This window comes from Callospermophilus lateralis, unplaced genomic scaffold (genome assembly GCF_048772815.1).
Source record: "Callospermophilus lateralis isolate mCalLat2 unplaced genomic scaffold, mCalLat2.hap1 Scaffold_73, whole genome shotgun sequence".
In the NCBI taxonomy this organism is placed as follows: Eukaryota; Metazoa; Chordata; class Mammalia; order Rodentia; family Sciuridae; genus Callospermophilus; species Callospermophilus lateralis.
The window spans coordinates 2,137,113-2,161,802 of NW_027515346.1; the positions used below are offsets into that span (position 1 = coordinate 2,137,113).

The 24,690-nt window shown below is 39.3% G+C and overlaps 1 protein-coding gene across 1 annotated transcript in view; it reads left to right on the forward strand.

Moving 5' to 3' along the window:
* The window catches only part of LOC143389378 (VPS10 domain-containing receptor SorCS1-like), a 93,233-nt gene that overhangs the window by 43,296 nt on the left and 25,247 nt on the right, over positions 1-24,690 (forward strand). Inside the window, 3 exon segments of the mRNA XM_076842488.1 lie at positions 14,370-14,488; positions 16,069-16,158; positions 21,447-21,626. Coding sequence (XP_076698603.1) covers positions 14,370-14,488; positions 16,069-16,158; positions 21,447-21,626 — 389 coding nt within the window.

Sequence of the window (24,690 nt, forward strand, 5' to 3'; positions counted from 1 at the left end):
CCTGGCTCTTTGTTCCTACCCTCTGTTTTTCACATATTCTAGTACAGCCAAAAACCTCTTCAGCAAGAGACTAAATTGGAAAATCGTTGTGTTTGAAGTTTAGAATAAAATCTGTGTTGTTTTCATGAAATCACATCTGTACAGATGCTGACCTAAAAAGAGGGATTGTGAGTGAGGTCAAGATTCCTAAGAGCATCATGCTGATCACTATTCATATTCAATCTCAGAGAAAAATTCATCCTTTAGTCAAATGACATATTTGAATAGTGAACATTTGGGTTTGAGCCCATTGCCTGTGAATTCCAAGATGCTTGGAAGTGTTTGAAGCTCTATATGCAGATAAGAAGAGCCAGAGCAAAATGGCACTGTTTTTCCCGGTAGAAAATCTTACTGAAACTCTTTTTAAGATGATGTACCAGTGAGAAAACTGTTATCCTAGATAAGAAAGGCATTGCCTCTTCTAGATATGATTTATTCTTGGTTGGAAGTGGAATCTCTAGTTAACTATGGAAGAGCCAAGTTAAATTTGGCTATGATCCAGGGAACTCAATTTTAGATCAACCTCAGATCAATTAATCTGGAAAAGTTTCTGTTTCTCTAGGTTTTCTTTTTCCTCTCCTTCCTCATATCTTTATCTTCCATCCCTGTCTGCCAACCCACCAGAGGAATGTGCAAAAAAAAGATATTTAACCTCAAGGCTTAGCTTTAATATACAAAGTGACCTTTACATTTTAGATCAGAGAAGTAAATATAATCTTTTAGGTGTCATTGGCAATGGAGTTTTGGCAGGACGGAACTTACGAGTATAATGCAGCACTAAAAAGAGTTTACCTTCAGGGAGAAAGCAAATTTGATAAAGAGACTGGTGAGAAACACTGTCTGTCAAGAAGATCTACACCTTCTTGAGAATTTGCAAACTTGTATTTAGAAACATGCTGAAGTTTCTGCAATCGGAAGTTTCCATTTAGCACACACTTGCTGTCTGCTAAATCCTTCTTATCATTGGTTTACCTTGATATCACGAAATCTAAGCAGTCAATATGTAAATATAGAAATTCTTTGCTTTCCACACAGAAACAACACATCCCTCTTTTAAATAGCAAGCAGCTCTTGTGTATTTTGCCAGGTATATAGACTAGGATTCATTTTATCATAATCTGTCTAAAATATTATTTTTCATCCCAGAAAAATCATATAATATGGGGATCACTAGAAACCGTCTTTCTGTTGGGACCCAGTATTTTAAGATGATGACATTTGGGCTCATAGAGGTAAAGTGACTTTTCCAGTATCCCAGAACTAGACAGTGAAAGAAATAGACCCCATCTCCCATTATTATCCACTGTCTCCCCATTGCCTCTTGGAAGGTTGATACATCTTTACAGAATATCCCCATTGGGAACATGAGACCTCTTTCCAAATTGTGCATTTGTAGTAAAATTTCTTAATTTAGTCTTATATAACATTAGTTTATACATAACAAACACTTTGGTCCCAATAAATATCAAAGATAACGGAAAAGTCCTAGATTCTAAGGGCTCAGAATGATATGGATTTGGTAATCTCTCCATAGAAGGAAGATCATTAGTGCAAAGTATCATCACACTCTTGGGGCCAGCACGTTGCCATCACCCGATCTGTTCCTCACTGTTCCCATTCTTCTTATTTTGTATCTTGTTCTCACAGATGAATTTCAAAGTATTGATTTTGACCTAATAGCACAGAAATTCTAGATCTAGCACTGAGAGTAAATGAACGCTCTTAAATATTTGCTGAGTCAGAAATGTATATAGTTGAATATTAGAATATTAAAATATCCCCGAAGAGTGTGCCCCAGTACCTTAGTTCTCTGGAAGCTTCATGGACAAAGATGAGTCCTGCCTCCGAACACCTTTGACAAATATATTTTTCTCTTTTTCTTTAGGTTGTACTCTTTGGAGACTTGCGGGGAGGGGAATAAACAAGAACCTTTAAAAAATATTCTGGTATTCCTCAAGATTACATGACTATTGAAACTTGAAGATGTTATCACTACTCATTTCATTTGGAAAATGCTGTGCTTCTTGGTTTGGCACGATTTAATCATAGGAATAGGAATCCCTGACTCTGTGATGGAGCTTCATTAGCCTCATTCCATTGTTATAGAAATAAAGGATCATCATGTAAGAAGTGATTTCCCAAGGTCACATGCCTGGGCATAACTAGGACTCAGTGTCTGTTATCCCAGTTCCTAGAGACTCTCTGAAATGAACCTCAAACTAAGCACCCTGCCCGCTGAAATAAAACAAAATGAAACTTCCAGCTTTTTTTATGCCACTAATTCTGTCTTGAGTGGGAACTTGAAATCTCTTTCCTACTCGCGGTCCTCCTGCCTTCCCATCTGCTTTCTACACTGAACCGTGTGTGTGTCAATATGTAGAGGAGCCCAGCACGGCTGAAATAAGTGGGAGAGGTGACAGGGAATGCAGTTCTTAAAAGTCTTTGCTGGCTGAACTGTGGAGTGCTTGGGAGCTTTCACTATGAGCATCAATTGCTTTCACACCAGAATAGCAACTTACAATAACAAAAAGGGTAGTTAGGGTGCAAACAGATCAAATGAAACGTGAGCTCTACTTCCTGGTCTTCATTCCCTTTCCCAGGAAGTAGTATTGTGTATTTTTTGTATATAATCCTTGCTGCTTCCTCTGCCTGGGACATTCTCCTCCTGTCTTTACCAATTGAGTGTGATTAGTCACCCCGGCTGGTTTAGATGCCAGGCTAAGAACCCAATTCTAGGGGAAGACTTTCTTAAATCCCCCATCTAAATCAACTTCTATTTTGTTTGCTTTTATCCATGTTTTTTTTTCCTCTTGCTTTCATCTCAGTTTGAAATTTTATCTCCCACTTGTGTGTTCTTTGATCATAACGTTTCCTCTCCACCAGTTCTATGAGAGCAGGATCCAAAGTCTAAGGATGAATACGTATGTGTACATACATTCACACACACACACACACACACACACACACACATACACACAACTCATACAGTATTCATGTGTTGTGCCAAAGTTAGTGTTGGTGATCACAACAGTAAGCTAAAAATCTTTCCACAATATCAGCACATTGAAATGTAGCAGCTTCATGGCGGACCACTATGTAGAAACCCACTATACAGTGAACTGTAATTTAATAATCACTATGTTGTTAAAAGATACCTAGATTTTTATCTAGTGCTGACACACACACATTAATTCTTGGGTTAGCAAGCATTCACACCTGTGTAAATAGTACACATTACTGGAAGAGAAATTGCTGAAGGGAAATCCCTGGGTCAGAACTTATGCATTTTAAATCTTCCTGGACATTGCCACAATGCCTTCTGAAATAGTTACAGCAATGCATAGTCCCACAGCATGAGAAAGCCTGTTTTGTGAGCCAGCCCTCATCAAGGAAGGACGTTGTGACTGAGTCTTAACTAACCCATCCAACCCATCCGACGAGCAGAAAAACATGGCATATCTGTGCCATTAATTAGGAGCAAGCTTGAAGTTTTAAAATTAATACTTGGCTATTTTGATGTCTTCTTCAGTGAACCTCAAAGAATCAAATCTTTCTAATATTTTAGAGAAGATATAACACTTTGGTATTTTTAGACAAAATCCTGCCACCCCGCTCCAGCCAGTTTCTGCAGTGGCAACGCAGTCCCCATTATTCAATCTCCACATCTCCACAGTCTCCACTTCCCTTCTCTCACAGTCAACTGAGGAATAGTTTCTAGGGCAGAGCCGAGGAAGAGGTGAATGGTTTCCACCTGTGTTCCATTCTACTTGTGGCAGATGCCAGCAACTTCCCAGCATGCTGTACAAATGCATTGTCCCCTCTCTTCCAATCTCGAACCAAGCATCAAGGTTTGCATGGTGCCTAGGCACAGAACACTCTGCTCTTCCTGTTGCTATCATTCTGACCCCGTTTTTCACATTGCAGAAGTCCCTTGATTTCAACTACTGGTGGTTTCAGTCTCTCTGATTCAGTAGGTTAAAGACGGCCCTGGAAACCAATCAGAAAAACAAGAAATAAGATAACAGCTCTCCCCACAGAGCAGTGAAGAGCCTGATGGTTGAGTCCTAACAGGTTCAGCCAGCAGGGCAGCTCTCATGTCCACATCTGTGTAGCCCTATGCACTACTCTTTCTGCCTCCTGTGTGCTTCCCTCTCTGTAAGAGACCTGTACCTCACCTGCTATCCTGAGGATGAGAGAACAGAGATGCCAGAGTGAAATATGTCATCCCAGGTCTTAACTCCAGGACTGAAGTCTGGATTTGTAGTGGGTACTAAGCATCCCTCAGGATGCAGCCACAGCAGTCTGCATAGCACATATGTGTGACCATTTCTAAGAATCTGGAAAATTAGTAATGTTTCTGGATCTTGCTTTTAAAAAATATGGGACCAAGGAGACACTTATGCTTAATCATACATCTCCTCCTCCTTCCCAGTACATCCTTGGGTGACAGTGGCGCTAGTATTGTGCATTGTATTTCCACTCTTGGCTTGGTGCCACTGCCCTGGGTTCTTTTTTTGCTGCAGTACTTAAGATCGCCATTAGAGGTCGGTACTGTGGTTAATTTCTTCATTTTACTGATGAGGAAAACAAGGCTTAGGATGAGTAAGTGTTTTCCCCATTGTCTCAGAGCTAGAATTTAAAACCAGGTCTGGCATACTCCAGGTGCATTATTCGTTCATTGGATAAATATTGTTGGACTCCTGTGCTGTGGCAAGTGCTGTCCTGGGTATGAATGAGGGATGGAAGGAAGAGCACAAAGGTCCTGCTCTTATAAAGGTCACCTTCTAGTTGGGGGAGGAAAACAGATGAGAAGCAAATGTATAATGCATTTATATAAGGTGTGTGTGTGTGCAAATGTATAAGCACAGCAAAGCGCAGCAGGCTAAATCGAGAAGGATTGTGGAAGAGGGTGGATGAGGAAGAAATCTCTGATAAGGTGACATTTGATAGTTGAGCCAAGTCCTTATGGAATCGAGAGAGAGAGAATTGTGTCTGTCTGGTGGACAAGCATTCCAAACAGATGGAACAGCATGTGCTGTGGATATGGAGTACAAGCAAGCTTGGCAGGCTGAGACATGACATGACGGGCAGGTGGCTGGAATATCAAGGGGCGGGCAATTGTGTCCCTTGTCCTTGTGTGTTCCTTGATGGAAGACAAGAATTATTCCACCTCGTTTCTTGTTGAACATCCACAGTGTTCAAAGTATAGTACTCGGCATGGAGTGTGATCGAAACAGTAAGTTAATAAGTGAAGGAATAGTTGTTGGAATGCACTCATATGACTCAGAGGTAATCCCTTGAGCTGACCCTCTGTCCTGAAATTAATCTTATAATGTGTAGATACGTGTTGAGTAAATACTGCACACCTCTCCCCACCTCAAAAAAGCTTGGAGAAAAAAATGTTTCCTGTCCCAAGCACTGAACTGTTGACATTTCCTCTTCCCTTCCTTCACTTTCTCTCTTTTCTCTCTTGCTCTTCCCTACCCTTTGTCCTTCCTGCTCTGTCTCTGGGCTCTCTGGCACCCCTCCCCACTTTCCCTGTAAGCTTAATTTGGATAGTTAAATGAGCCATGTGCTTCTCAGTTTTTCATGGCTGGGGTGACCTTGTGAGTAACTTTGTGTCTTTGCTCAACTCAAGGAGTTTGTACTGTGGATTTCTGCTGTGGCTTGCTTGCAAAACACAAATAGGCATTTCCCAAACATGTGCCATGCCCTGGTGCTCTTCTTTCTGGGATGATGACTGATCATTGTCCCCATGCCAAGAAATCTTCCATGATGCTCTCTCTGTGGAACAGAGTGAAAAGTAAAATTGTCTCTATCCTCAAGAGCACTCTAGGGCCTGGGGGACACAAGTCCACAATGCTCTGTGATACAAAGTGAATAAATGTGGCATCTCAGTACAACTTTCTGATATAGAGCAGATCGTCTGTGCAGATGTGTGAAGGTGGGATGCCTCTCACCTGTGGACCCTTGGCACCTGACCATCTCATCGGACACACTCACAACACACTCACCACCCTCATCGAAACTGGCCAGTGACTTCCCTGTATTTCCATCAGTTATGACTGAGGTTCCTCTCATATTCACATTTCCTAATTTTATAATTCCAGAATGATCCTATAGCAGCCACGAACTCCCAAATGCCCAAAGGCCAATCATAAAAGACAATGTTTAATCTATTTAATCACAACATTTTATAAAGAAAGCAATGTCAAGTCTACGCTCACCATATCAAAGGAGAATGTTTGGAAGTTTATGATTTTCCCAGGAATGTCTTGTCTTCTATGTGGACATTCCAGGGCAGAGGGATGAGTCTCAATTTTGAAGATTTCAATTTCTACATGGTACATGCCATAGAGGACTCTAGAATAGGAAGGGAGTGCATATGAACAGCTGCCTGATGAGCACATACCAAGTATGGGGTGTGTGTGTGTGTGTGTGTGTGTGTGTGTGTGTGTGTGTGTGTGCAAGAGCAGGCACATGGGGACCTTTAATGGTAAAGCTCTGAAAATAATAGAGCAATAGAAAGAACAAATGAAAACTTACATGCAGATGTATGGGTCTTAGAAATTGTTGTGTTTCAAAGTTGAAATTAATGGGGCTGGGAAAACATTTTAAAGTGCCTTTGAAAAAAAATCTGCATAGTTCAGTTTTTGTTTCTAGTTAAACAGCTACAGTAATAAGGCATATTAAAGTATTTGCTGCAAAATACTTCTTGAATAATAGAATGAATAGACAGTTTCAGAGGTCTGTGATAGATATTTTTTTTTGCTATGCCATTTACTAGAATATGAACTTGCACAAATTTCTTACCTAAGTCTGGGTTTCTTCAATTGTACAAAGTACCTCTCTCTGATTTTTTTTAAACAAAGTTTTAAAAAGAAGAAGAGAAAAAACCAAACCAAAACAAAACAACAAAAAAAAAAAAAACATGTGATCCACTTAGCACAGTTCCTGGCCCAGAAGAGAAGTTGCTCTGGTTAACTTGGAGGTTAATACTGCTGCTGCCATCAATGGAGACATTCTGGGAAGGGAGAAGTCTGCCTGTGCCTCAGGAAAAATTCTATCAAAGGCCAGGGAAGAGTTTAGATGGTGTAACAGGAGAAGAAAAGCAGTTCAAGCCAGCAGAGCTCTCTGAATGAACAACGGGGTGTCAGCCAGGAATAAGAACACCATTTAGAAATAGCAGAAGCCCTCCAGACGTGGACTTGCCAGCAAAGTTGCAGAGTTTTGTTTTATTTTGGCAGGAGTGGGTAAAGTATGGAAAAGACGTGCCAGATCTTAAAGTAACAGCCTGCTTTTGAACAACCTCTTTGGTTCTAAAATTCTAACCACCCTCATTAGAGAGTCTGGAGCCTAGCTTAGTAAAAAGCCTTCTCAGGGTCTCAGAGCATGTTGCAGAAGGAGCTGGGCCCTAAGAGGTGGTTCCATCAGAGGGAAGGCTCACCTCCAGGCTCCAGGAGTGCTGACCCTTGTGCTGGGTGCAAAGGTGGTTTCACATTCTTCTCCTAGCCTGGCTTGTTTTCTGGTCCTGCCAGTTAACCACTATTTCATACAGATTATTTGTTATTTAGGAATTATGTAAGGAGCATATTTTTGATAACTATTTTTAAATTTTTATTTTTAATTGGCAAAGTAATTGGTTCTATTCATGGGGTTTCTAGGATATAGCATGCTCTGATTTATATTTGCAATGTGGAAATGATTAAATCAGGTTAATTAATCCAACACCACACACACTCTTTATTTGTGGTGAGAAGATTTAGACCTACTCTTCACATTTTGAAATATGCAATGCATTATTATTTATTGTTGTCATCATTCTGTGCAATAGGTTGCTAAATCTTATTCCTCCTCTCTGACATCTTGCACCCTGTGATCAGTACCTTGCCTTCCTCATCCATTCTCCTCCCAGAACCTCTGATAACTACTATTCCACTCTTTACTCCTGTGATTTCAACTTTTTTTGAGTTCAGATATAAGATCCTACAGGACTTGTTTCTCTGTCACTGCTTTATGTCACTTATCATCCTGTCCTCCAAGCTCATCCCTGTTGAGACAATTAACAGAATTTCCCACTTTTTGAAGGCTGAATAGTATTCCATTGTGTACATATACTGAATTTTATTCATTCAATTCATTTTGTTGATGGACAGGTCAATTGCCTATGTAAGCTATTATGGAAAATACCATACTACACATGAGAATGCAGGTTATCTTTTCAACAAAATGATTTTAATAATTCCTTTGGATGTATACCCAGAAAGTGTTTTGCTGAATCCTATAGATGATTCTGTTTTACCTTTCTGAGGAACCTCCATACTGTTTTCCATAATAATTGTACTAATTTACACTTCTACCTACAGTGCACAAAGGTTCCCTTTTCTCCACCCCCTTGTGGCTGACAGTAACCTTTTGTCTTTCTGATAAATTTACTGGGCCTTAGGTAATTGCTCATTGTGGTTCTAATTTGCATTTCCTTGGTGACTAGCAAAGATGAGCATTTTACCATAATCCTTTTGGCCAGGAGTATTCTCCTTTGCCGAATTATCCACTTAGGTCCTTGATCATTGTTTAATTGGGTTGTTTCCTTGCTACTGACTTGAGTTCTTTATATATTTTGGTGTTAGGCCTTGATCAGTTGTATGGTTTGCAAATATTTCCTCTCAGTCCCTGGTTGGTCTCTTCACTCTACTCTTTCTGTGCTGTGCCTAAGCGTTTTATTTTTACACAGTCTCATTTGTCTATTTGTGATTTAGTTGCCTCTTCTTTGGGGTCATATTCAAGAAATCTTTGTCCAATCCAATATTATGGAGCATTTTCCCTCTATTTCTGTCTAGTAACCTTACAGTTTCAGGACTTATATGTAAATCTTTAATTGTTTTGGGTTGATTTTCACTTGTGATGTAAGATCAAAGTCTAATGGGTGCTTCTGCTTTTGAATATCCAGTTCCCTCTTTATTTATAGAAGATACAGTCCCTTCCTCATTGTGGGTTCTTGTTATTGTTGTTTTGTTCCATATACTGGGGATGGAACCCAAGTCCTTATACTTCTGGCCAAGCACTCAACCACTGAGCTCTGTCCACAGCCTCATTATGTATTGTGGTGCCTCTGTAGAACATTGGTTGATCTTAGTGTCTAGGTTGATTTCTGAGATCTCTATACAGCTTCGTTGGCCAGTGCGTCTTCTCTTCTATCTGATTACCATGCTGCTTTGATTATTATAGCTTTGTAGTAGATTTGGAAGTCATGTAGTATGAAGCCTCCAGCTTTGTTCTTTTATTTTAAAAGATAGCTTTGAGTGTAAGAGATCTTTTGTGATTCCATAGGAAGGGCGAAAAGATTGACCCAAACCAATCCTTGAATACAAATAAAGATGCTGTCTCAGAAATGTCTGGAATACTTTACAGATGTTCACTTTGATACACAGTGAGCAATAAAGAGAGAGGACTTTAATAAAAATTACTGTGACCTCTATTTAAGCACAGTCTAGTCAGGCACTAGGCTAAACATGTTTCCAGATTAAGGTCTTCTATTGTCACAGCCACTGGTGAGGTGGATATCACTTTTTCCCATTTTATGGATCAGAGTTTAGAGAGGATGAGTGATTTGCTTAGGTTCACAAGGTAGCCCTCAGGCCTGCACCTAAACCCCTATTTCTCTACTCAAAGCCTGGCCTTGCAAAGGAAGCTCCAGTTCTCTGGATCAGCACAGGTTTGGGGTGGATGGGGACTGCATTTTTTCAATCAGCAGCTGTTGCAAATAGTGAGAATGCTCAGAAAGAGTGGCACTGCGTCCTAATTACCTTTGGCAAGGAAAACATCTGTGTAAGAAAAGTAATGAAATTAATTCTAACATGGAGCAGTTGCATACATTAATTGACATTAATTAATGCCAAATTACAAGACACTTCCTATAGAATCGCATCATATGCTCATCAGAATTGAATATGGAAAGAGTTCATCATACTTAATGCTATTACAGCAAGCCCTGGGGGAGTGAGAGTGATTGGTCTCTCATTATGAACTGCAGCCAATTTCTTTATATTTCCATTAGAAGGAGAAAGGGAACAAACCAGGGAACACTTTACCAGGCAGGCAGCTCAGAATGGATCATTTACCCTTCAGCTTGTAAATTTCACTTGGAGCCATTCTGAGAAAGAATTGGTTTAAAGACTCCTTCCAGAGGCTTTTCCTATGTCACCAAAATGCATACTTTTGTCATTCTAAAGCCCAAAGACAGACTCATGTACAACTCAACTGCAGAATGCAGCATGGGTTGGAGGAACCCAGAATGCACTGGTCTCATAAGCCCAAAAGACTTTCTCTCCCCTATCTACCAAGCTGAGAGGTGTGGGACCAGCGATGGGTACACAGGTTGTCCAACCTCCTCACATTGCTGTTTTTCCTCTAATGTTGAAATAAATGTTTTATTCATTTTTTTCTCAGTAGGCATGCATCTATTGATATCTATATATAAACAACTTGCCAAAAAAAATTGGACCCATAATGCACATATTGTGGTAACCTACTTTTTAAAAACTTTTATTTTTGAATAATTTCAGATAGAAAAGTTACTGAGATAGTTTAGAGTACATGTACTCTCCACTCAGTTTCCTTCAGTGTTCATGTTTTTAAAACCCAAGATATACCATTCAAAACTAAGAAATTCACTTTGGTGCCATACTATTAATGGGTAACTTTCTTTTATAATATAAAATTCAATACATATCCCTTCATAGTAGCAGAATTTTAATAGTCAACTGTGCATGCCCCATGTTTATTTAACTGTCCCTCTATTGGTCATTTTGTTTTCTCTAATTTAATATAATGGAGAGAGAGAGAGAGAGAGAGAGAGAGAGAGAGAGAGAGAGAGAGAGAGAGAAAGACTTCCCTGTGATAAAAAACCAAGTTGCCACCTCCTTGCATACAGCATTATTTCCTTAGAATTCGCAGAGATGAACCTAAGACCAAAGGATAAGATTTTTAAGTATCTTGATGCTTATTGCCAGTTAACTCATAAAATATGAATTTATGGGTGTTTTCACTTGGGATTTAGGGATATCCCTTGATACTCTGATAGAAGCCAAAATATATTTGACAAAAAAATTGGCCCGAAACTCGCTGAGATTTTTCATGCCACATAGTGTGGTAGAAATAAAACAAAGTTGGAGTCAGGCCAACCAAGTCAAAACCCCATACTGCCATTTCTATAAATAATGAGTTTTTAAGTTTTGCTCTCCAAATCTGAAAAATCAGTTGATATGTCATAGTCTGTAGTGTTGTGATGATTAAATGAACCAAGTAAATATGAACATCCTTTAGAGTGTCTGGCACAGAGTTGCTCAACAAATGTTACTCAGTCCCTCAGATTTATAATTTCATATAGATGAGCTATGAATGTGATAACTATATTTTTGTGTTTTTCATCTTATGTTGGTTTGGGGCTCTATGAAGACAATAGTGAGTTTTTAAGAAAGAAACTACTGGATACTATCACAAAAAAGTGATATATATATATATATATATATATATATATATATATATATATATATATATATATATATATATATATCAGGAAGCCCTAGTGATACATCAGCTCTAAAATTACAGTGGAACTTGTAACTGGAGGCCCCAAAATTCCTGATCAAGAACCTTTGATTCAGTTAGCTTTGACCATAGTTTTTATTCAGTATCTCATGGAAGGAGAATCATAGCAGTAGGGCAGCGCTTGACTCTGTAGACTCAGTAGCTGATGTCATCAGGGTACTTTCTGTCTGTCTTTCACACTCATCATTTAAGCTTCATGCAAAGCTTGGCTTCTTCAGATAATCAAGACAATAGAGCAGTTTGAAACACCACATTGAGATACAGTGTAGCCCAGAGGCAGAGGAGGCCTTCTGCTGTGTCACCTGGTACCCGCTAGATTTAAATGCCCTCTTCTAAATCGAGGAATGCCAAGAGGACTAGGAAAACTCAGAGTGGACCTAAACCCAGTGGGATTCTTCCCTACTTATGCGATATTCTGAGTCACAGGGAAGAAGAATGAGTCTGTCCAATAAGTTTTTTTTCCCCCAGCAAATGGAGAAGAATGGAGCTTGAGTAGGCCACTAACCATACCTGATACAGAAATATAGTTACAGTATTCAAATTCAGGTTAACCAGTTTTGTTTAGGATCTGTTATGTGCCCAGGTTGATCTCATCATTGTGACAGATAGCAAAAGAGAAAGCAAGAATATTGTCATTATTGATATAATTGGCATTTGAACAAGTTTGATTTTCAAAACCTTTAACATGCACATTATTCTGTAATTAATCCTATCTATAAGTCAATCTACTAGATAATTTATATTGTCATCCCTATTTAATAGATGAAGGAAGCAAGATTCAGGAAGGTGAAGAGATTTCTTTTGAACTAAGCAGCTAGTAAATAGCCACAGCAGAACTAAGCTAAGATCTCAAAGTCACAGATTTTCATCATCTCTGACCTCAAGGTACCTTTTGAGAAAATGAAGTAACTTAAAGGCATCAAAAAGGTCTAGTGAAGTGTGAAATTTTACAGATGTTGTGTGTTATAGGGGGGTCCATTTGGAGAAGAGATGAGCCCCAGTTATTGTTTTTAAGGAAAAATATCCTGAGTTATGCCTAAAATGGAACCACAGGAAGGTCTGGGAAAATGCAGGAAAGAATCAGCAGAGGTCCTCTCTTTAGTTCATCCTAGGAGATGGTTTCACCAGGAGCAGATGGGGTACTTGGGAGCTACCCCGTACCCACAGAAGACAGAAGGGTGAGGAAGATGATGAGGAAAGCCATATTTCTTCAGGCGTCTGTGAGCTTATCAGCAATTATATCTTCTTTGGTCAGATGGGGGCCAATGTGAATGCTGCCCCCTAGTGGCACTTCTTGTTGAGCATGGAATACCTGATGTGAAGGTGGTCCTGAAAAACTCAACCCTGCTGATTTCCTTAAAATTATTTAGTTAATACTCATGTCCTCTTCAATGTGCTTCTGTCCATCCCTTTTGCATATAAGTTGTGGCCTTCATATATTTTCATTTAGAACAGATTTCCGCATGTGTCTATAATTCTTAAAATCAAATTTACCCATTCATTTTTAATTAAAAAATATATATTCCAATAAAGAGGTGTTGTTCAACATAGAATCATTTATTTTCTATTATATTCCAGGAACTTAGGACTTGGGTAAAGAAAAAAGAAAAATAAAGTTACCTGTCTCCATGAAGATTACATTCTAATTGGGAAAGGATACAGAAAAAAAATATTAACATTTGTTATTGTGAGATATTTCATGGAGGGAATTAATAGGATGGCATATAATACAGAGCAGTCAGGGAAGATCCTTGGAAGTAATTGTGACCTGAAATCTAGAACCTTCTTTGGTAGCAGCCTGGGGAGAAGCACTGTAGGCAGAGACAAATAAAATGCCTCTGATGTGGTGGAAAATTTGACCAAGTTCCTGAACATAAAGTAGGCTGAATTATAAGACTCACAGCAAGAAACAAAGAGATCAGTGGGGGAGGAAGAAGGAAGTTGGAGTGGTGGGCAGTGCAGATTTTGAATTTATTCTAGGTGCAATGAGGCAACAGCCATTTTAAGTAAGAGCCGAAACTATCCGATTACATAGGGGTCAGAATAGTGAGCACTGAGAAACAAAAATAGCTTCCTCGATACCACCTCCTTCCAGCAATGGAGATGGAATTGATGTAAGAGTGATTTATCAATATGGAGACTGTGCTTAACAGCAGGTGTAATTTCTAGTGAGATCCAGGGCTCAGTTTACTCATCTATAAAAGTAAGAACAAAGTTTTTGACTCGTGGGAATCCCTCTATTCTGTTTGATTTCTAATTCTTAGAAGAAACATGTTTATATTATTAAAGAATCATTATTTGTAACAACAGCACTTCCACTGGAGATGGTTAATGACTTAATATGTTTCCCTAATTCTGTCAAAGATGAGAGTATGGAGGGGAAGCCTGCTAAAGAGAAGAATGTAACTACGAAATCACAAGCACTATTAAATGTCAGTTTGGGAAAATATTTTCACTGGGTTTGGGGGAAAAAATTAAAGAACAGATATTTGGTATTCTGATATGGCAAGAGTTGGTGAGACGACAGGGAGAGGGTGCTGTGGGTAATTGCAAGGGAGTCGAAGAATAATGATAATAATTGTAACAAAAATGACAGCAATTACCAATGTGAAGATTGGAGGTTTGTTTAAAGACATGGAGATGGCAAGGGAAATACACACCATCTACCCTGATTCTAAAATGCTACATGTATACCTCCACACACCCCCTTTTTTTTTCAGATTCACAATACCTTACTTGCCGAATGCAGAACTGCACAAAAACCAACAGAAATAAACCTTTCCCAGGCTACATTGACCCAGACTCTTTGATTGTCCAGGATGATTATGTGTTTGTTCAGGTAAGAAAGATCCACTTGTACTGATTGTCCCAAAGGCATTTCTCACTCTTATTTCTCTCTATGTCACAGCGTTTCCACCTGCTCACATGGCTTATGAGTAAAAATGGAAGGAAGGGAGGGAGGAAAAAAAGAAGGAAGGAACATATGGAGTGGGAAGCTTCTGTACATGCTGATCCTCAGGCAATGTCTAGAGAACCACATCAGCGGGTCACACAGGCACTACCTTGAAGCAGGAAGGTGGCCTCCAGAATGACACACAGTTCCATTTGTCCCTTCATCTGATTTGTAGAGCAGCTCCCAGTCATTGCATATGACTGTGCAAATATTCCAGGCTCTTCTATCAGAGAAATACCAAGCTAGTCATCTCCTTCCTGGAACCAACTTAAGAGTAGGGAGAAAGGTGGGAAGGGAAAATGTGCTGCCTGAAGGTGGTGGGCAGCAGAGGCCAGAGTAAGAGTAATCAACTGTTATTGTCAGGACTGAATGCAGTTAGGATAAAGAGACCTTGCATGAGATGTGCTCAGCCAGGCTTTCCACTTCCTAAGAAAGTGAAAAGAGGGAAACAGTTTCCTTAGTGGATAGAAGACACTGGGAGTTAGTGTGTTTTGCTTCTCTTGAGCAATTAAGGAAAATGTTAGTTCTGTATGAACAATGCATTTAAATATTCAGTTATTGCTTTCTGTTAATAATGACAAAGGTATGATTTCTAAATAGCTGATGTATACTGTGTATCTGCACATATACATATGGACAAGAAATTTTGATTAAGAAGAGGACTAAAAGGCAATCTGTGCATAATGTCCAAGCAGATGATAACTTTCCTGTCACACTCCTGAGTGTCTGATGAACGTTACCCCAAGTATTTGTTGACATTCTAAATATACAAACTATCACTGACATTTCATGTCCAGGTATTTACATAGATTAAGAACAGCAACCAAGAAGAGAGATGCTGGCAGAGACCGTGTCCAGCCCGGTGCCTGTGCCTACAGGAAGAATATTACCCTTCTTTCTCGCTCTCCCACCCATCAGGATTCAAATTTTCCCAATTTCTTTCTAAAAGAGATCTAAAATGGATTTGGACCATGATCTTGGCTTGCCTTTCTGCCTAGCATGCTGGTGTTTGTCTGTGGGATGTGCCCACAGTCATCAGTGTGATTTCATCAAAAGGGACCCTGGTGCCCAGAGACGTGAGGCTCCCCTTCCACTATTCAACCAGAGCCATTTCCTTCTGGTATGGCACAGGCACCTGTTATAGGGCTGGAGAGCTGGGCTGGAGCTGATACACTCTAAGGCTTATATCATTTGAAAACAAAATAACCTGAAAATGTTTTCTGGCTTCTGAGCTACAGTGCAAATTAAAAGAATCATATTTTTGTACAGTGGGTTCACTTTGGGCCGCTGACTAATACACATACTGTGTGTTGGCTGATTTTTGAACTAAATGCCAGTTCTTTACACTTGCCTGCACGGGCATCCCTTCTGCTGCGTGGGCAACAAACTCCTTCCATTCAGAGAGCACTTCTGTGACCTGCGACCTTTATGGTAGCTCCTCTTACCACCTTGTTTTTATAATACAGCTGACGTCAGGAGGAAGACCACATTACTTCGTGTCCTACTGGAGGAATGCGTATGCCCAAATGAAGCTTCCAAAATACGCTTTGCCCAAGGTATATATACCCTTATTGGCTTTTTCCATTTCACTACTTTCTCTGATTCATACTGTCCTGCCTCCACTCTGTTCTCAGAGACCTTTTCAGCCTCTCACAGTCAAATCTTTCTTATCACACCACCTCTGTTTCTCAAGCTGGACTTGCCTTACTTTCTTGTTTGCCAGTATTGCTCCTTCCTTTCTCTCTTGGTGCCTCCTCCCACCACCACCAACCCCTTCCTTTCTTTCATTATCTCTCTGGAATTCTTGCTTTAGGAGCATCCAAATAAATTAATGGTTTGCTTTTGCTTTTCATTAGTAATGATTTTAACAGTATGCCTTGGTTTTCTATAAAGACAGAAACAATTTATTTGGATTCATTGTATATCAGCTCAACATGTGGGACTCATTTCTATCCCATTTTATTGTTACTATTTGTTTATTGAATGGTGTTGCAATCACATGACAGCATTATTTCTCAATGGGACTTACTAAACAGATAGTCTTTAGAGTTCTGAAGCACAGCCAATTTTTTAGACTTCCCCAAACATTCTCCTTTGAACATAGTGGTATTGGGAAGTTAAAGACCCTCAACCACTGGCAAGCCCAGGCAATCTTTCCGGAAACACTAAAAAATACGTTGATACAGAGCGCCACCTAGTGGAGGTCAAACTGATGTGGGCATTCAGAGCTGCCTGTTTGAGAGAACACCAATGTATTTTAAGTGCCCAATTTGTTAATGTACCGGCGCTTAATCTTAGAACAAGGGAGATACATGTGTAAATGTTTAAGAAGGGGATTTTGAAGGTTTAAATAGAATTATAGGTGGACTTTGAGCTTTGAGGTTGAAAAGAAAACCTAATGAACTTTTTTTTTTGATTGAGTGTTCAACACAGTCTCTTTCTCTTATATTTTCTTCCTCTGACTTTGTAGTATGCCACCTTCAGCCAATACAGATATCTGGACAAGAAATTATGTGACAGACCTAGTACAAGGGCATAGCAGGACTTCTCTCCCTGGAGAGCAATGATAACAAGTTGCTGACTTCTCTAGGCAAAATCTCTTAGAGGGCACCCACTCTACCCCTTATCCTAACATTGAACAAGGGAATGAAAGACCCAGCCATTAGAGGTGATAAGACACATTGAGTTGCACTATTAACTCCAAGGATCTATCTTCATGAGAGTAGCTATTATTATTTTCAGCTTCTAAGAGATCAATGACTGTTGTAATTGCCCAGACCCATGTGTCTGTGTTGGAATACACATTTAAGCACTTCTTCTCTTGATTTGACTTAACTTTTTTTTTCTTTAATAAGGTAAGAACTTACAACATTGAAGTTTGGCCTTGAAAGAAAATTGGATGAAATTTGTTTGTAACAGGAAGACAGAGTGTTGTTAAATTACACTCGATAATCTATTAGGAAGGTTCTTGAAAGAGATGAACATAATACCTCAGTAGATAAAACAACAGTTTCCCTCCTAGTGCTGAAATAAATTGTGATTTCTCTAACCACCCCCCCCAAAAAAATGAAAAAGTTGACTTGCAAGATTTATACCTTTGAAAATAAGAATTACACTCAATGCAGAGAGCTGCTCTGATCCAAGCAGCTTGTGGAATTGAGACCAGATCAAGAAACTGCTGCTTTGAGGTACTCACTTGGGCTAATCCTGGGGTGAATGTACTCTTTGAGCAAACTAAGTCTGAGCCAAAACCAAATGCTATTTGCCACAGACTTGAGGTTAGAACTAAAGTCTTTGGACACCCAAACTAGTGTCTTTTATACATATTTTATTTCTTTAAATGTAAATTAATAACTTCTGTTGTTAAAACACAGCATCACTGTCCTTCCCTCAAATCTGATATATCTCCAGGAGCATGGAGAATAAAAGCCTATTTGACTTCAGGAATCCCCAACATGGTAGTTTAAAATCAAAGAAGCTTTTGTGGACCCATAGCTGGGAGATTTGGAAGAAAGACATTTTGCATTGCTTGGTCACAGCCATCATGCAGATCACTGCTGACAGTGGCCTCCAGTAGCATGCAGCCAATCTGGAAGGAAAAGCTCTACTCTGAATCCAAATTGGCCATCTATCCGCTCCCTTTGCTCTTCTGAATGAGTGTGTTCATGGCTCAGGCTCCTTTGAGCACTAAGGATAAAATGCAGTGTCTTAATTTATCCTGTCCCCACAGAAAATGGGAGCTGATGTACAAATGAATGGATTACTGGGTCCAGGTGTGTTTTATTGTATAAAGTAATGAGATGCTCCATAACAATCCCATTAGACCTTCAAAAAGAAGTGATCTGTGCCAAAGGCCCATTTATTTCCTGGCCTTCATCCAATCCAAGGCTGATGGGACTTTAAAGGAAGGAAGCTCGTTGCTGACCAAAGGAATTGAGACAAACCAGCACTTTCATGCTCAAATCTTCTTTAATCACCTGTTGCCATTTGTCAACTCTTTAAAACCAGAGTTACCCAGAACCGTGTTTATAAAAATATATATAGATATATATAGAATAACCAGGGAGCGAGCTGCATAAATTTTAATGTTGCCATTACCATTAAGAGCACGTGGTCCTCTAGATCAGAGAGACATAGTGACAATCTTCCTTCGCTTGACTTACTGGGGGCTCATTCTGAGCTACTCAAGTGAGATAAATGAGGCAATACATATGAAAGTGCTTGGAGCATTTTGGAGGACAGATACTCTATAAAAGCAAGGTAATATTATTATTAGTATGGATCTGGTTGTCTCCATGGTGGAAGATCGATGTGTACCAGGGAGTAGGGGGGCACGGAGGCTGTTTGATTTGCAACAGAAGACCCAGATGGGAACCTGGATCTGTCACTAACTTGCTTTGAAACCTTGGGTGGCTGATTTGTCAATTTTTCTTTTCTTCTTCTTTTTTCTTTGTTAAATAAGGCGCTTAGATTTAAAAAATTATTTTCTCAAATGTGTTACTCAGAATAAAATATTCTCAGTGATGTTCTGCAAAAATTTGGTCCTATGATAATATAAATTTAAAGGAATAGACTCCATTATATGTTCCTTCCCTAGAGACTAACAGGAGCTCACTGGTAGGCTGAAGAACCTTAAGTGTACTCTCAGCAAGAAAGATCTTTAATTCAGCATTAATTCAAAATTTTACCAAAGAGCCCCTACTTTTCTTTTTACATCTTATTAAAAAACCAACAATGCTGTTTTCCTACAGATCAGTTATTTAAAATGCTTTAATAGAAAAGGTATAAGATCCTGTGTTAGTCTAAAATCATGTGACTCGGTGAAAAAGAAAGAACACATTTTCCTGAAGACAAGGAAGATTTAGGCAAGATGGAAAAAGAAAGGTGACATTTAAATATGTTTGGCTTTTTAATGGAAACATTTAAGACCAACATAGTTTTTAAAAAGGCTGTTCAATGTAATTAGAGTGTATGAGGAGAAAGAGATATGTTCTCAAACCATGTCTAGAGATGAAAATTTTAATCTACTATCATTATGTGACAGATTCTCTTAAGTGACCTGGAACTTGATGCATCTGTGCTTCAGTTTCAAATCTACAAAATAAGCATCTCTGCAAGGTGGGATTCTATAGATTATCTGCTTTTGTTCCCCAATCAAAGATTATTTAATGTCTATAGAAAGGCTCACAAAAATTCTCCTGTGCAAATATTCACTCCAAAGGCACAGACATATAGATATACTAGGACCAGTTTACTCTTGAAATAGAGTAATTTGAATTCGGGGATTATATTATACTGTTGAAGGAAGGAAACATGAACTGGGAGTAGTTTTTTTTGACAATTTTAAATGCCAGGGTAAGGACTCTGGTCTTAGCCTTATAGTGAATGGGGAGCTATAGAGGGTTTCTCCCTCAGTGGACAAAGGAAGGGCAAGCCTGGGGCTCATTTGCACAGCTAATTTCATTAGGAAAAAAACATTTGGATGAACCACCTTTAGTTGAGTGCATTAGTGAAGACAAAATAGAAAAGCCAACTCACCTTGCCTGATCAACAAGGGGGATAAAAGTGGTCCCTTAACTGAAAATAGCTACCATTTATAAAGCATATGCTAAGTACTGGGCACTATTATAAATGTATTAACACTTAATGACTACTTTTATCTTCACAATGCAGTGGGGGCGCCTGCTATTTTTTTATCTCTATTTTGCAGGTGAAAATTCTGAGCACAGAGTTCCACCTGCATGGCTGAATTAAAGAGCCAAGATTTGAATTCCAGTTACAAGGGCTGGGGTGATAGCTCAGTGGCACAGCACTTGCCTAGCATGCCTGAGGCCCAGGGACCCAGCTTTGCAGGAAAAAAAAAAAATAACTCAAGCAACAATGAAAATTTTAGTATAGAGGTGAAGGAGAACTTTCCAGCACTAGGATTGTTACTAAGGAATGATAGCCAGATCTCCTGAAGTATCTGAGGACAGAGCCAGGTCCATTTCTGAAGATTTGAGAGAGAAATAAAGGCCAAGAATCTTTCCACATTTTTCTTCTACCCTTGTGATATGTATAGCTTCGTATTTGGGAACTTTTTTTTCCCCTTGTTTTTATTTTTAATTTTTGGAAGTTGTATTGTATCTACTGATTTGGGAAAAATAAAAGGCAGCTGAGAGTGTGTGAACAGGTATCCCTAAAAGAGACAGGGACCCTTGGTTGGGGATGGCAAGCTCTTGTCTGTGTTGGAATCCACTTCTCTAGAGTTCTGAACAAGGGGAAAGGGTTTGGAATTTCACCCAGATGCAGCTGCCCCCTGCTTATTATTAAAGGATCTTATTAAGATGCATATTTTGATTTCATAATTTCATAAATGGGCCCTGAAGTTCTGTGTATCTAACAAGCTTGCAGATTGCATCCATTTTCTGAGTCCTTGGACCTTGGTAAGAGATGAAGTGTTTTCTGTTTTCTCTCTGTTCCTGCAGACTTTCCTCATATTTGACTCACATAAGCTTTACCTTGTTTAAACTTGACAAATATATCAGAATGATTGATTCTCCATAGTCATATATATTTAAGTCAGTATTCTTCAAATTATCTTATGAGGACATTAAATGATAACTGAGCCACTAAGCATCTCTCATATTTTCTCATGACCTTACTGCCTGACCTCCCACATGACAAAGAAAATATATGATTAACCCTTATCTAATTATTATTTTTATATATGCAAATGGATGCTTTCTGTCTTTCATCAAAATGCTGATTCTGATATACTTCAGTAGATCCCAAGCTTATTAGATGCACGCCAGTTAACGCATAAAACTCTTCTTCCCTCTTCACTTCCTGTATCTTCCTGCAGGATATGCATGTCATTAGCAGAGACGAGAACCAAGTGTTTGCAGCAGTCCAAGAATGGAACCAGAATGATACCTACAACCTCTACATCTCAGACACCCGCGGTGTCTACTTCACATTGGCCTTGGAGAATGTCCAGAGCAGCAGAGGTCCTGAGGGTAACGTCATGATTGACCTCTATGATGTATGTCACCAGGTACATGTGGTCGCTGAGCCATAGCAGTGAATGGACTGGCCAAGGAAGAGCCAGCGCCAGCCATTGGATCATTTTATTACTGTTTCCATGTGCAGTCTCATTGCACTTGGGAGTTGAAGGGATTTATGGGATGTTTTTGTTAGTTAATTTGCAATCCAAAGAACTCTCTGGGAGGCATTCTCTTTGGACCAAGTCTGCAAGATGTGAAGGCCCAGAGAGGACTTGGAGAGTGTCTGGGTAGATAGACAATGAAAATGTTTGCATAAGTGTGTTCCACACATGGCCATTTGAAAATAGTTTGACAAGGCTGACAGGATGCTGCAAGAAGAACCAGTGGGTAGAACTCCTTTATCTCTCTCTGAAGAGTGAAAGGGACAGGGACATCTTGGCATTACATCAGAGCACACTTTTAAACTCAGTGACTTCCCCTAGCTAATGATCTTCCTCTTCCTGAATGTGAGATAAGATTAAGAGGGTTTTTTCCTCCAAAATATGGGAAAAGTAATTTAACAAACCACAACAAAACCAGAGCTTTCTGGATTCCCCAAGGGAACTAAGGGTCTTCATTCCTCAAAATAATACAAATTCAAAATAAATTCATACACTTTGGATCAACCAGTTTTTGAGACAAATGCCAATGCTTTAATTGCCTTTTAAGGCACAGTTAGGTAGAAAGAAAGCTAGTATTGGGGGTTGTATTTTAGCCATTTGCCAGTCATATCATGCACTAAGAAGAATTTATCGTGGGTTATAATGTGTCATTTTAAAACATGCAGGATTTGGAAAATATTATCATGTCTATATTCTATCTGAGAAAAAAAATCTAAAATGGATTTAAATATGTAGTATCCTAATGTCACAATCATTTGGTGGAAGGTAAATTCAGACTTTCAATTGTTTGTATAATAAGAAGCAAGGGAGTTATATCCAGGATGAAAGAAACCAATTTCACTTACAAAACTCAAGCCCATCATTGTAATTCCTCTTAGTGTTTTCTGTTTTCCTTCCCCTTCAGGAACTTGTAGAGATGTCTTCTAGGAACTAGAATTCTCTGTATGTATAAAGTCTGGTTAATAAATGGACTGCCCAATTTATTGCCCAAGTATTTATGATGCAATTATGACAGACTAGCAAGGGACATGATTTGTGATTATGTATTTAGAAAAAATGTACTGCAAACTTTTCCACTTTTTCTCCTGCCCATGTTTCAGGTAAATATAGTAGCTTACATCTCAGCCTCAAATCGAACATCTATTTTGTAAAACATTTAGATATTCTGGTGATTTAGTTTCAAATTCCCTTCAGATGAAATTTAATTTAGAGGATAGATTTTAGATTCAGGTTTCCTGGGTGAAAACCCTTGCTATACCATTTGTTTGTAGTTTTGAGCCAAATCTGTACTCTCTCAGCCACAGTGTCCTTGTTTAAAATATGGAGATAAACACAGGACCTCCAGGATGGAATCTCTCTGAGAATGAAATGAGTTAATCCTTGTATGTGTTGAGTGCAATACCTGGAATACAGTATGTAGATGACATAATTAATATGTTCCAAAGAGTCTAAACATCAATATAATCTTGTATTCTTGTAGTCTTCAAATATGCTCTCATTGTTTAAATGTTCAATACATTTCCATTATTTTGGATTTCTACTTCTTCTCATATTGCAATTAGCATTATGAACATATGTCCTTTTTTTGACACAAACTAGTTGACTTCTTATAAGCAAGTATAAATTGACACATTGCTTTCCTCCTATGTAAATTCCCTGTGGACATTTAAATTTGAAGTGTGTCTTGTTGAAATGCCACATATTCTCTTCCTTGGATCCAGCATTTACAATGGAAGTGTCTTCAGGTGTCCAGCTGTTATGATGTCACACCAGCTGGCCCAGCCTAATCGCCCAGGGTGCTTTCTTGGGTCTAGTTTTGTGTTTGGTCTCTGGAGTACATTTTCTGATTTTTCAGGTAGCTTCCTGATTATTCTCTCCTCTTTTATCAAGTCCATTCAAAATAGAGTTTCCTGATAAATTTTGTTTTCTGCCAGAAGTAAAGACCATTTTAATTGGTCCCTTGATAATGGGAAAGATGACAGATCTGAGCAGGAATGACTTTGCAATGTCTTGTTATTTGCGATTGTTTTTATGGATTGTTTTCTGAATTCAAATGTTGGCATGGGTATGGAATTAGAATAGGAAGCAGGGTGACCTCTGGACATGGCAAACATTCCTTTGTTAATCCTGCAGTTCCCCTTTGTGTCTCTCTTGCAGTTGACTCTCCGTAGGGAAACTGCTGCCTCTGATTATCATCACTTTGAGCAGTGGTGTGACTGTATTATGTAAAGGTGTTCTGCATCCTGAGGCTGGGAGCAAAGCATCTTTGTTTTATTAGCCTGACAGTTCACAGCAACTTGAATTGAAATTGTTGTGATCAGAACGGCAGTGCCATATCTGCTGATTACCTACATACAAAGAATATTGGCGGACATGGAGCCTGGCACAAATGTTCCCTTAAATCTGATTGTTCTGGCTAGCAGAAAGCTGAAAGCCATCCAGCATGAATTTCCCAGTAGAGTTGCAATGAATGATGAGAGCTTAGAGATAAATGAAAAGTGCTGGGAGCCATCAGCCAAGTAGGTATGACAAATTCCTTGCCAGCTTACTCCCATGCTGTCTAGTGGAAGGACTTCTGTAAGGTGACCTTGCTCAAGGACCAGGGCAGGATCCGTGTTTAGGGTGTTCCCCCTTTAGAATAGGGTGGTTTAGCATAATAGGATATTAGGGTGTTCCCCCTTTAGAATAGGGCAGTTTAGCATAATTGGAGATTAGGGAGTTCCCCCTTTAGAATAGGGCGTATCCTGCTGCTGAGTTCCTCTTGAGTGCTTAGGGTCAGACAGTATATTTTGGGAGACAGAAGCCCATGTGGGTGGATTTGGACAGAGAGAGGATTTGGGAGAGAGTGGATTTGGGCAGAGAACGTGGATTCCACCAGAGCGTGTTTGTAGACGGCCGGTGTGAGTTCGGGAATAAAGAATTGCTGTTTGAATCTACAAGC